This window comes from Mobula hypostoma, chromosome 4 (genome assembly GCF_963921235.1).
Source record: "Mobula hypostoma chromosome 4, sMobHyp1.1, whole genome shotgun sequence".
Taxonomy (NCBI): Eukaryota; Metazoa; Chordata; class Chondrichthyes; order Myliobatiformes; family Myliobatidae; genus Mobula; species Mobula hypostoma.
This window is the reverse complement of record NC_086100.1, coordinates 129751962-129766373: the sequence shown is the minus strand read 5'-3', so window position 1 is coordinate 129766373 and position 14412 is coordinate 129751962. Positions and strand designations below refer to the sequence as shown.

Below are 14412 nucleotides of genomic sequence, written 5' to 3'. Positions count from 1 at the left end.
GCAGATTGACTCTGTGGTTAAGAAGGCGTACGGTGCACTGGCCTTCATCAATTGTGGAATTGAATTTAGGAGCTGAGAGGTAATGTTGCAGCTTTATAGGACCCTGATCAGACCACACTTGGAGTACTGTGCTCAGTTCTGGTCACCCCACTACAGGAAGGATGTGGAAGCCATAGAAAGGGTGCAGAGGAGATTTACAAGGATGTTGCCTGGATGGGGGAGCATGCCTTATGAGAATAGGTTGAGTGAACTCAACCTTTTCTCCTTAGAGCGATGGAGCATGAGAGGTGACCTGATAGAGGTGTATAAGATGATGAGAGGCATTGGCCGTGTGGATAGTCAGAGGCTTTTTCCCAGGGCTGAAATGGTTGCCACAAGAGGACACAGGTTTAAGGTGCTGGGGAGTAGGTACAGCGGAGATGTCAAGGGTAAGTTCTTTTCTCAGAGAGTGGTGAGTGCATGGAATGGGCTGCTGGCAATGGTGGTGGAGGCAGATACGACAGGGTCTTTTAAGAGGCTTTTGAATAGGTACATGGAGATTAGGAAAATAGAGGGCTGTGGGTAACCCTAGTAATTTCTAAGGTAGGGACATATTCGGCACAACTCTGTGGGCTGAAGGGCCTGTATAGTGCTGTAGGTTTTCTATGTTTCTGTGTTTCTATGATCCTAAATACTAATTACCTTGTCTTTATCTTTTACTTCACAGATCAAATTTACTCTTAAAAAGGAAAAGGATGAGCACTAATTTTATTTCTCATAAACAGGGTTAACTACCTGTGGCAAAGTTACTTTTGCTGTAAACAGGCCTGCTTGCACATCAATGAGCCATGCATATTCCAACGTAGTGCTTCCTAGTGGTAGCCCTTCTGCTGAGAACATGGCATGGGCTCGTAGCTGCAATCCTGACAGACTGATATGACCTTCACGTAGTAGTCCATCCACAGACGGCCTCTGTAAAGAAGATAGATAAAAATTATTCCTACTTATATTATTAATGTTGAAAGCAAAAAATAATATGGACGAAATTAGTGCACTGTGCACAAAACTGCAAAACAGCAATATCATCCATGACAATGTATGTCATTAACAAGATGCACATGAAACAACTTGCCAAAGCTTCTTCAACCTCCAACCTTTGGAGACAAGAAGGAAAACTAGGGTTATGTACAGTACAAGGGAATTCTTCCATCTGCAGGTGCTTTTGCATGAATTCAACTTGGCAATACATCATCATGCCTTTGTTGTTACTGGAAAGATGTATTTTTAAAAATTCATTAACCAGCCATTCTGTGAGAAGACTTTCAACACACAAACTTCAAGATCACCACTATGTCCTCACGGGTGATAAATCTTGCCCAAATGTGCAAATGAAACCGAGATACTGGACTGATCAATGGATAAATTAAGGGCCTAAGCTTAACAGAAAATTAGTACTAAACACAGAATTAGAGTAAAATCAGTCATTCTGTTAAATTACTATAGAGAGAATAGTCAGCATAGAGTCTCAAACTTTATAACATATTACAAGTTATAAATCATAGTAAAAAAAACAAAAGAACCTGTATAGTGCTCATACTGTTTTTTTTTCATAAATGCCAAATACAGATAAATACAGCATTTGAGATGTACTTGAATATTAAGACTACTTTGTCATCTTTTCTTACTAGAGCAGCTCATGGTAAAGATCACTAGGGGATCAGTTATTCTGAACTGAACCGGAATTGATTAGAAAGCTTAAGGTAAAGGACCCCTTTGGAGACAGTGATCATAATATGATAGAATTCACCCTGAAATTTGAGAAGGAGAGGCTAAAGTCAGATGTATCAGTATTACAGTAGAGTAAAGGGAATTACAGAGGCATGAGAGAGAAGCTGGCCAGAACTGATTGGAAGAGAACACTAGCAGGGACGATGGCAGAGCACCAATGGCTGGAATTTCTGGGAGCAACTTGGAAGGCTCAGGACAGATACATCCCAAAGAAGTAGTATTCCAAAGGCAGGATGACGCAACCATGGCTGACAAAAGAAGTTAAAGCCAATACAAAAGCAAAAGAGAGGGCATATAATGGAGCAAGATTTAGTGGGAAGTTAGAGGACTGGGAAGCTTTTAAAAACCAACAGAAGGCAACTTATGAGATCATAAAGAGGGAAAAGATGGAACATGAAAATAAGCTAACTAATAATGTTAAAAAGGTTACCAAAAAGTTTCTTCAGATATATAAAGAGTAAAAAAAGAAGTGATAATAGATATCGAACCGCTGGAAAATTATGCTGGAGAGGTAGTAATGAGGGACAAAGAAATGACAGACGAACTGAATAAGTATCTTACATCAGTCTTCACTGTGGAAGACACAAACAGTATGACGAAGGTTCAAGACTATCAGGGGCAGAAGTGAGTGAGGTTGCCGTTACTATGGAGAAGGTGATTGAGAAACTGAAAGGTCTGAAGGTAGCTAAGTCACCTAAACCAGATGGTCTATACCCCTGGGTTCTGAAGGAGGTGGCTGCAGAGATTGTAGAGGCATTAGTAATGATCTTTCAATAATCAATGGATTCCGGCTTGGTTCCAGAGGACCAGAAAATTTGAAATGTCACTCCACTCCTCAGGAAGCGAGAGAAGCAGAAGATAGAAAATTATAGGCCAGTTTATCTGACCCCAGTGGTTGGGAAGATGTTGGAGTCAATTGTTAAGGATGTGGTTTCAGGGTACTTGGGGGTAGAACAGACCAAAGTCAGCATGGTTTTTTTAAGGGACAATCTTGCCTGACAAATCTGTTGGAATTCCTTCAGAAATAACAAGCAGTATAGATAAGGAGAATCGGTAGATGTTGCATACTTAGATTCTCAGAAGGCCTTTGACAAGGTGCTACACATGAGGCTGCTTAACAAGTTAACAAGGAAAGGTACTTGCATGGATAAAGCATTGTTGATTGGCAGGACGCAATGAGTGGGAATAAAGGGAGTCTTTTCTGGTTGGCAGCTGGTGACTCGTGGTGTTTGCTGTGCCAGAAGTTAAGGATGTTTGCAGACCCGATGGAAATAAGTCTCGCACACACAATGCTGCACACAACACTTTATTGCTAAGTTACTATCTCAGAAGCGTGCCAGAACCCATTTAACTGCAGTGCCCTGTTGCAATCAGTCCACAGTAACAGTCACAACCTAACCTGTGATGAGCCCAAATCCAAGAGACCTCACCACCAGTGTGTTCATTCTTTTATACCCTGGTTACTTCTCTCCACCCCTACCTGGGTCAATCCCTTCTCTCGGTCAACCCATCACGTGACCATTGCCTTGGGCACTACAGTCTCAAGTCTTCAGAGACAATACTGTGGTCACCTTGTGCCTAGGTCACTCTTCCCTAACACATCACAAATCTGATTCCAGCAATTGGTCCTTGCACTCTCTAGTCGACATTTTAGGACCGTACTATAGTGTTCAACAGGGTTCTGTGTTGGGACCGATTCTTTTTACATTATATAGCAATGATTTGGATGAAGGAGTTGATGGTTTTGTGGCCAAGAGAGCGGACAATATGAAGGCAGGGAGTACTCAAGAAGCAAAGAGACTACAGAAGGACTTAAGACAGATTAGGAGAATGGGCAGAGAAGTAGCTGATGGAATACAGTGTCAGGAAGTGTATGGTCATGCACTTTGGCAGAAAGAATACAAGCACAGACTATTTTATAAATTGAGAGAAAAACTTAGTATCTGCGGTAGAAAATGACCTCAGATTCCCTAAGGGTGATCTTGCAGGTTGAGTTGTTGGCAAATGCAATGTTTGCATTCATTTCAAGAGGACTAGAATATAAAAGCAAGGATGTAATGTTAAGGATTTATAAGGAACTAGTAAGGCCTCAGTTGCAGTATTGAGAGCATTTTCTGATCAATTACCTTAGAAAGGATATGCTGAAACAGGATAGGCTTCAAAGGTGGTTCATGAAAAGGATTCCAGGATTGAACGGCTTATCATATGAGGAGTGTTAAATGGCTCTGAGCTGGTAACTCAATGGAATTTAGAAGAATGAAGGGAGATCTCAATGAAACCTATCAAATGTTGTAAGGTCTCAGAAGAATGGATGTGGAGAGGATGTTTCCTATGGTGGAGGAGTCTAAGACCAGAGGACACAGCCTCAGAATAGAGGGGTGTCCTTTTAGAACAGAGATGAGGAGAAATTTCTTTAGTCAGAGAGTGATGAATCTGTGGAATTTGTTGTTACAGGCAACTGTAGAGACCAAGTCATTTGGGTATATTTAAAGCAGAGGTTGATAGATCCTTGATTAGTCAGGTTATGAAAGGACTTGGGAGTCCTAGTGCAAGATACCCTAAAGGTTAACCTCCAGGTTGAGTCGGTTGTGAAGAAGGCGAGTGCAATGTTTTTAGAGGTACAGAATATAAGAGCAGGGATGTGATGTTGAGGCTCTACAATGCACTCGTGAGACCACACTTGGAGTATCGTGTGCAGTTTTGGGCTCCTTATTTTAGAAAGGATATACTAACATTGGAGAGGGTTCAAAGAGCATTTGCAAGAATGATTCCAGGAATGAAAAGGTTATTGTATGAGGAACGTCTGGCAGTTCTTGGGCTGTATTCCCTGGAGTTCAGGAGAATGAGGGGGGATCTCATAGAAACATTCCAAATGTTAAAAGGCCTGAACAGATTAGATATGGCAGTTATTTCCCATGGTAGGGGTTTTCTAGGACAAGAGGGCATGACTTCAGGATTGAAGGATGTCCTTTTAGAACTGAGATGTACAGAAATTACTTTAGTCAGAGGGTGGTAAATCTGTGGAATTTGTTGCCGCGAGCGGTTGTGGAGGTCAAGTCATTAGGTGTATTTAAGGCAGAGATAGATATGTTCTTGATTAACCAGGTCATCAAAGCATATGGGGTGAAAGCAGGGGAGTGGGGATGACTGGAAGAATTGGATCAGCCCATGATTGAATGGCAGAGCAGGCTCAATGGGCCGAATGGCCTACTTCTGCTCCTATATTTTATGGTCTTATGAGGGTAAGGCAGGAGATAGGGGCTGAAAGGGAAATGGATGAGCCATGATAAAATGGCAGAGCTGACTCAAAAGGCCAAATGGCCTAATGCTGCTCCTATATCTTATGGTCAACCAGCAAACCTGTTTACTGAGTCTGGGTACTTTTTCTCCCATAGATGCTGCCTGGCCTGCTGAGTTCTTCCAACAGTTTGTGTGTGATACTTGCTTATTGCTTTGCATTGCATTATGTAGCTCATCCTGAATTAAATATGTTGTTGCATCTAATGAGATGCATTAACCATACCTCAGATTCACAGGAGAAAAAAATACACTTTTATAGTGGAGTGAGAAGGCATTTCCTTGTCATAGATCCTATACATATCAGCTGGCATGAGTATTTGCTGTCATTTTTAACCTCTTCCCCGTTTCAATTTGTGGTCCACATCTGTATTACAAAGACCACTACCATCCTGGTATCCAAGTAAAACAAGGCAACTTGGCTAAATGACTACTGCCCAGATGCCAGATGTCTCTGACATCTATCATCATGGAAGTGCTTTACATGGTTGGTCATGGCATGCATTAACTTCAGCCTTCCAGAGAACCTCAACACACTACAATTCACCTTCTGCTGAAATGGGCTACAGCAGATGCCTTCTTCCTGGCCTTGGAATCATCTCTGGAGCATCTGGACAATAAAGACACTTATGTTAGACTATTGTTTATTGACTGCAGCTCCACCATCAACATTATAATTCCAAGCAAACTCATCTCAAAGCTCCGGACTCTGACAGTCAGTGCCTCTCTGTGCAATCCTTGATACCTGAGCAACAGACCACAAATCAGTGAGTGCAGGCAGCAACACTTTCGCCACAATTATTCTAAACACTGGTGCTCCGCAAGGTTGCCATGCCCAGCTCCCACTCTAATCCCTCAACACTCATGACTATGTGGTCAGGTTCTGCTCTAACTCCATTTACAAGCTTGCACATCATTACACCACAATGGGCCATATCATAAATAACCACAAGTCAGAGTACAGGAAGAACACAAAGAGCTTCATAACATGATGTCATTTCTCCAACCTTTCCCTCAACGTTAGCAATATTTAAAAAAAGCTGGTCGTTGACTTCAGCAAAGGTGGGGGGGGGGCAATGCACGTGCTCTGTTCACATCAATACCGTTCAGGTTAACAGCTTCAAGTTCTTGGGAGTGATCATCACCAACTTGTTCTGGTTGAATCATGTAAATAGAAATCATGGCCAAGAAATCTCACCAACATCTCAACTTCATCAGGAGGCTAAAGAAATATGGGGCATTTCCCCATCAACCCTCACCAATTTGCACCACAGAACGCATCAAATCAGGATGCATCACAGCTTGGTATGAATATCACGGGGGTAGGAAATCTATGGCCCACGAGCAAATATTGGGATACTATGCTTATCCGGCCCGTGAGCGAATTTTCCTTATTGAGTGTTTCACGCCACCACACTGATGGACATGCATAGTGTCTTGTTACATTGTCCCCAGGTTCTGTTTTGCTCCAAACCAAACACTGGTATATACGAACGACGGGAAGGCAGACTACCTTATTAATGTGTATTAGATACTCTCCATGCACGCACAGGTTTTCAGGTGGGATCGTTCAATTTTGTAAACAGAAACAGCGTCACTGTGTTTTCCACGCTAAATATCCAGATATTTACATGTAATACGATACTTGTTCAATAACTCGCGTTTCGAAATAAAATCAAAGAAAAAAATTCCAATAGCAATGAATGCAAAACGCAGGAAGGTAGACGCTGAGTGCCAAAAAAGCAATGAAAATGAAGGAAATACCCGTGCCAGCTACAAAGTCTCAAAACGGATTGCAGAAAAGATGAAGCCTTTTACAGATGGAGAGTTTGTCAAAGAATGTTTACTGGCAGTGGTGGGATTCTGAGTTGGATGATCAGCCACGATCATAATTAAATGGCGGTGCAGGCTCGAAGGGCCGAATGGCCTACTCCTGCACCTATTTTCTATGTTTCTATGATATTGCTTGTCCTGAAAAGAAATCTTTATTTGCACCTATCAGCTTGTCAGCAAGAACGATCACACGACGAGTTCATGTCAGCAGTTGTTAAAAGTTGTTTAAGGGATGCCTGCAACGAATTGCATTTTTTTTCAATTGCACTTGATGAGAGTACAGACTTGAGAGACATTGCTCAACTTGCAGTGTTTGTGCGAGGAGTGACATCAACTTTTCAAATTTTTGAAGAGTTTATTCAATTAATTCCTATGAAGGACACAGTTACTGGAGAAGACATTTTTGAAGCTTTGTTGAAAATGACGTCAGAAATGAAACTTAATGTGTCGAAGCTAATTGGCATCAGAACCGATGGGGCACCAGCAGTGGTGGGACAGGAAAACTAAACTGAGTTCTTTGATTACTAATTGGCAACCTTGGTTAAGCAAAAATGATTTTCTAGTATGTGTTATTCATTAATTTGAGGCAAAACATAACTAGATGTATTTAAATGGATAATTTCCATATTTCAAGATTTTTATGGCATTTATCTGGCCCACTGTCCGCTCATTAATACGCGATCCGGCCCACAGAGGCAAAAAGGTTGCCGACCCCTGGGATATCATCTGCACAAGACCGCAAGAAACTGAGTTGAGGACAGAGCTCAGCACATCACAGAAAGCAGCTGCCCTTCGATGGACACCATCTATTACTTTAATTGTATCAGTAAAGCAAACAATATAATCAGTTTTTAAGTACATTCATTAACAAAATATGAATACATTATACAACCTTGAAATTCATCTCCTTACAGGCAGCCACAAAAGAAGGAAACCCAAAAAGAACTCGTTAAAAAAAAGACTTGTCAAGCACCCAGTGTGCAGAGGCACTTGATGAAGCAGCCCCAGAAGTTACAATGAGTTTCACCAACGTGGAGAAGGCTACATTGGGAGCACCGGTGGCAATGTGCATCAACATCTGATGACCCCAGCAGATTCACAAGTGAGGTGCTGCCTCACCTGCAAGGACTCTTTGGGGCCCTGAATGAAGATGAGGGAGGAGGTGAATGGACAGGTGTAGCACTTTGGCCATTTGCAGGGATGAGAGCTGGGAGGGAGAGTGGGGACGGACAAATGGACTTGGAAATCATAGAGGGAGCAATCCCTGCAGAAAGCAGTGGGGGGAGGAAGTTTGGTGGTAGGGCAGTAGAAATGGCGGAAGTTGCAGAGGATTATACATTGGTTGTGGAGACTTATGGAATGGTAGGTAATGACAAGAGGAACTCTATCACTGTTAAAGCAGCAGGAAGATGAGGATAGAATGGAGCCAAGGTGTGAGTACAAGAGTTCAGTGGGGCAGGAGCAGGTAGAGACAATAGGCCTATCCAGACAGTCAAGTTTGACGATTTTGGCTAGGAGGTAGAAGCGTCCGGTGTGGGGTAAGAGAACTAGGAGTTTGGTAGCAGTGGGTGGGAGTTCTCGAGAGTTGATGAGGTTAGTAATGGTGTTGGAGACAGTTTTCTGATGGTCTGTGATGGAGAATTTGTCAAGGGGTAGGTATCAAGTGGTATCTGGCCTCAGCAAGCTGGAGGTCAGTTTTGATCTAGTTTTTAAACACAGCTCAAAGATCTGGTGTGTGCTTGTGCAGTTTATTGCGTATTCATTTTCACTTGCATTAATACATACGCCGGGCTACTTATTGACTACAGCTCAGTGTTCAACACCATCATCCCCTCAGCACTAATCAATAAGCATCAATCTCTCAGTCTCTACCTCCCTCTGCAACTGCATCCTTGACTTCCTCATCGGGAGACCACAGTTAGTGTGAATCAGAAATAACATCTCCTCCTGACAATCAGCAAAGGTGCACCTCAAGGATGCATGTTCAGCCTGCTGCTTTACTGTGACTACACCCACGACTGTGCGACTTGACACAGAGCAAACACAATCGATAAATTCACCAATGATACAACTGTTGTCGACAGATTCTCAGATGTTGATGAAGAGGTATACAGTAGTGAGACAAATTGGCTGGTTGAGTGGTATCACAGCAACCTTGGAATCAACGCAAGACCAAGGAATTGATTGTGGACTTCAGGAAAGGGAAGTTGAGGGAAAACACACCAGTCCTCATCGAGGGGTCAGCAGTGGAAAGAATGAGCAGCTTCAAGCTCCTGGATGTCAATATTTCTGAAGATCTATCCTGGGCCTAAAATACTGATACGATTATGAAGGCAGCACACCTGTGGCTATATTTCATTTAGGAGTTTGAGAAGATTTGGTATTTCAGCAATGACTCCAGCAAATTTCTACAGATGTAGCGTGGACAGCATTCTGACTGGTTGATTCACTGTCTGGTATCGAGGCTCAAATGTGCAGAATTGAAAGATGCTTTACAGTGTTGTGGACTCAGCCAACTCCATCATGAGCACAATCCTCCCCAGTGTCAAGAACATCTTCATAAGGAGGTGCCTTAAGTAGGTAGCATCCATCACTAAGGACCCTCACCATCCGGGCATGCCTCTTCTCATTACCATCATCAAGAACTAAAAGGGCCAGAAGACCCTTTTAGAACAGACATTTTCAGAACAGCTTCTTCACCTTTGTTCTTCACGTTAGTCCTGACGAAGGGTCTCGGCCTGAAACGTCGACTGTACCTCTTCCTACAGATGCTGCTTGGCCTGCTGCGTTCACCAGCAACTTTGATGTGTGTTTCTTCACCTTTGTCATCAGGTTTCTGAATGTCCCATGAACATTACCTCACTATTTCTCTTTCACACTATTTATTTATATTGTAATTTACAGCAATTTTTTGTCAAATAACACACTGGACCATTGTTACACCACCATCAAGAATGCTGACCACGCTATTCCATGCCTTTACTTCGGGAAGTCTGATCACCTGGCTATACTTCTACTCCCCGAGTATAGGCAAAGACTGAAGTCTGCAGCACCAGTAGTGAGGACCAAGAAGATATGGAAAAGGGAAGCACAGGGGCGCCTACAGGACTGCTTTGAATCAGTAGTCTGGACTGTATTTAGGGATTCATCTTCGAATCTGGATAAGTATGCTGCAGTTGTTACCGACTTCCTTAAAACCTGCGTGGATGAGTGTGTGCCTACAAAGATTTGCTGTACATTCCCAAACCAAAAGCTGTGGATGAACCAGGAGGTACGTTGTCTGCTGAAGGCTAGATCTCTGGCATTCAAGTCTGGCGACCCAGGCCTGTATCAGAAAACCAGATATGATTTGCAGAGGGCTATTTCAAGGGCGAAGAGACAATTTCGAACAAGGTTGGAGGCGACATCAGATGCATGACAACTCTGGCAGGGTTTGTTCATGCATTACTTCCTACAACGCAAAACCCAATGGCAGCAATGTATCACTACTAGATGAGCTCAATGCCTTCTATGCTGCTTTGAAAGGGAGGATATAACTACAGCTGTGAAGATCCCTGCTGCACCTGGTGACCCTGTGATCTGTCCCAGAGGCTGATGTTAGGCTGTCTTTAAAGAAGGTGAACCCTCACAAGGCTGAAGGTCCCAATGGAGTACCTGGTAAGGCTCTGTGCCAACCAACTGGTGGGAGTATTCAAGTATTTCAACTTCTCACTGCTATGGGCAGAAGTTCCCACTTGCTTCAAAAAGTCAACAATTATAGTCATAGTCATACTTTATTGATACTGGGGGAAATTGGTTTTCATTACAGTTGCACCATAAATAATAAATAGTAATAGAAATAGTAATAATAATAGTACTATTAGTAAATAGTAATAGTCATGGAAATAATAACTAGTAATAGAATAGTAATAGAAAAATAGTAATAAATAGTTAAATAATATGCCAGTAAATTATGAAATAAGTCCAGGACCAGCCTATCGGCTCAGGGTGTCTGACCCTCCAAGGGAGGAGTTGTAAAGTTTGATGGCCATAGGCTGGAATGACTTCCTATGACACTCTGTGCTGCATCTCGGAGGAATGAGTCTCTGGCTGAATGTACTCCTGTGCCCACCCAGTACATTATGTAGTGGATGGGAGACATTGACCAAGATGGCATGCAACTTAGACAGCATCCTCTTTTCAGACACCACCGTGAGAGAGTCCAGTTCCATCCCCACAACATCACTGGCCTTACGAATGAGTTTGTTGATTCTGTTGGTGTCTGCTACCCTCAGCCTGCTGCCCCAGCACACAACAGCAAACATGATAGCACTGGCCACCACAGACTCGTAGAACATCCTCAGCATCGTCCGGCAGATGTTAAAGGACCTCAGTCTCCTCATGAAATAGAGACGGCTCCGACCCTTCTTGTAGACAGCCTCAGTGTTCTTAGACCAGTTTATTGTCAATTCGTATCCCCAGGTATTTGTAATCCTCCACCATGTCCACACTGACCCCCTGGATTGAAACAGGGGTCACCGGTACCTTAGCTCTCCTCAGGTCTACCACCAGCTCCTTAGTCTTTTTCACATTAAGCTGCAGATAATTCTGCTCACACCATGTGACAAAGTTTCCTACTGTAGCCCTGTACTCAGCCTCATCTCCCTTGATGATGCATCCAACTATGGCAGAGTCATCTGAAAACTTCTGAAGATGATAATACTCTGTGCAGTAGTTGAAGTCCGAGGTGTAAATGGTGAAGAGAAAGGGACACAAGACAGTCCCCTGTGGAGCCCCAGTGCTGCTGATCACTCTATACCAGTGCCTAAGAAGAATAATGTGAACTGCCTTCATGATTATCACCCGGTAGCACTCACATCTACAGTGATGAAATGCTTTGAGAGGTTGGTCATGACTAGACTGAACTCCTGCCTCAGCAAGGACTTGGACCCATTGCAATTTGCCTATTGCCACAATAGGGCAATGACAAATGCAATCTCAATGGCTCTTCACATGGCTTTAGACCACCTGGACAACACAAACACCTACGTCAGGATGCTGTTCATCGACTATAGCTCAGCATTTAATACCATCATTGAGAAGTTACAGAACATGGGCCTCTGAACCTCCCTCTGCAATTGGATCCTCGACTTCCTGACCAGAAGACCACAATCTGTGCGGATTGGTGATAACATCTCCTCCTCCTGCCAATCAACACTGGTGCACCTCAGATGTGTGTTTAGCACACTGCTCTACTCTTTCTATACCCATGACTGAGTGGATAGGCATAGCTCAAATACCATCTATAAATTTACTGATGATACAGCCATTGTTGGTAGAATCTCAGATGGTGATGAGAGGACGTACAAGAGCAAGATATGTCAACTAGTGGAGTGGTGCCACAGCAAAAACCTTACATTCAACATCAGTAAGACAAAAGAGCTGATTGTGGACTTCAGGAAGGGTAAGACGAAGTAACACATACCAAAACTCAGAGGGATCAGAAGTGAAGAGAGTGAGCAGTTTCAAGTTCCTGGGTGTCAAGATCTCTGAGGACCTAATCTGGTCCCAACATATCGATGCAGTTATAAGAAAGGCAAGACAGCGACTATACTTCATTAGGAGTTTGAAGAGATTTGGTATGTCACAAATACACTCAAAAATTTCTATAGATGTACTGTGGAGAGCCTTCTGACAGGCTGCATCACCGTCTGGTATGCGGGGGGGGGGGGGGCTACTGCACAGGACCAAAAGAAGCTGCAGAAGATTGTAAATTTAGTCAGCTGCAGCTTGGGTACTAGCCTACAAAGTACCCAGGACATCTTCAAGGAGCAGTGTCTCAGAAAGACAGTGTCCATTATTAAGGATCTCCAGCACCCAGGGCATGCCCTTTTTTCACTGTTACCATCAGGTAGGAGATACAGAAGCCTGCAGGCACACACTCAGCAATTTAGGAACAGCTTCTTCCCCTTTGCCATCTGATTCCCAAATGGCCATTGAACCCATGAACACTACCTCACTTTTTTAATATATAGAAACATAGAAACATAGAAAATAGGTGCAGGAGTAGGCCATTCGGCCCTTCGAGCCTGCACCGCCATTTATTATGATCATGGCTGATCATCCAACTCAGAACCCCGCCCCAGCCTTCCCTCCATACCCCCTGATCCCCGTAGCCACAAGGGCCATATCTAACTCCCTCTTAAATATAGCCAATGAACTGGCCTCAACTGTTTCCTGTGGCCACAGATTCACGACTCTCATATTATTTCTGATTTTTGCACAAATTTTAATCTATTCAATATACATATACAGTAATTGATTTACTTATTATTATTACTATTATTTTATTTTATTCTTCTTCTATATTATGTATTGCACTGAACTGCTGCTGGTAGTTAAGAAATTTCACGACACATGCCAGTGATAATAAACCTGATTCTCATTCTGATACTACTGCCATAAGTAACAAATTTCATGACATATGTCAGTGATAATAAACCTGATTGTGAATACTTGGTCAATCAGCATATAATTTTGAAATTTCCCATTGACAAATACAATAATCACTGAAAATATTAAACATATCAAACAAACTGATGAAATGGGCATACAGATGCCAGATGCAACTTAAAGCAGGGAAGTGTGAAGTGATTCATTGTGGTAGGAAAAATGAGGACAAGCAATATAAACTAAAAGTACAGAAACTGAGAGACTTGCTTTTTATGTGCACCAGCCTTTGAAGGTGACACTACAAGCTGTAAAAAAAAGGCATGAGGTGAATGACTTTATAAATAGACAGAGCAAAAATGAAAGAAAATTTAATTATTTTCTCAGCTTCAAGAAAATCAAGATCTGCATTTTCTTTTTCATTTTAATATACATATATACATATTTCTGCAGAAATGAACAATTTTAAAGGCCAATTTCCAGATGTCAAAATTTTCATTCAGAAGTACATTACATATAGCAAATGTGATTCTGAAGAAAGTCAGTGGGTCAGGTAGCATCTGTGGAGGGAAATGGGCAATCACTGTTTGAGTTAAGACCATTCCTCTGAACTCAGGTCAATGCTTTCGTGTGGAGTAAGTGTTCAATAAAGTAAACTTACACAAAAAATCCTCTCTTTATAAATAAAAACAATGGAAGTAAAATTACATTCAATGAAATATTTTTGACTACAGCAAACAAGAAACAGAATCAGGTTTATTGCCAACTGACATATGTCATGAAATTTACTCTTTTGCACCAACAATACAGTGCAATACACAAAATATACTACAAATTACAATGAGAAATATTGCATTATTAACATGAGGAAGTCAAGGATATAGTTGCAGAAGAGGCACATAAGGGCCCAGGTTTTGGAGCCCGTCGATTAGTACTGAGGGGGCGATGGTGATGAATGCTGTGCTCTAATCAATAAACAGCAGCCTGATGTACTAGGTGTCCAAGGCAGAGAGGAGATTGCATCCACTGTAGACCTGCTGTACCATTCAGGATTACAATTTTTTTCGACTTAAAAGAACTCCAAAA

General features: G+C 42.3%; 1 protein-coding gene across 6 annotated transcripts in view; it reads right to left on the bottom strand.

The window, feature by feature from the left end:
• The window catches only part of kiaa1109 (KIAA1109 ortholog), a 439747-nt gene that overhangs the window by 257259 nt on the left and 168076 nt on the right, over positions 1 to 14412 (bottom strand). For all 6 annotated transcript variants that reach the window (XM_063046524.1, XM_063046528.1, XM_063046526.1 and 3 more), the window contains one exon: positions 775 to 951. In XM_063046524.1, the coding sequence (XP_062902594.1) occupies positions 775 to 951 (177 nt within the window). The remainder of the gene's footprint in view (positions 1 to 774; positions 952 to 14412) is intronic.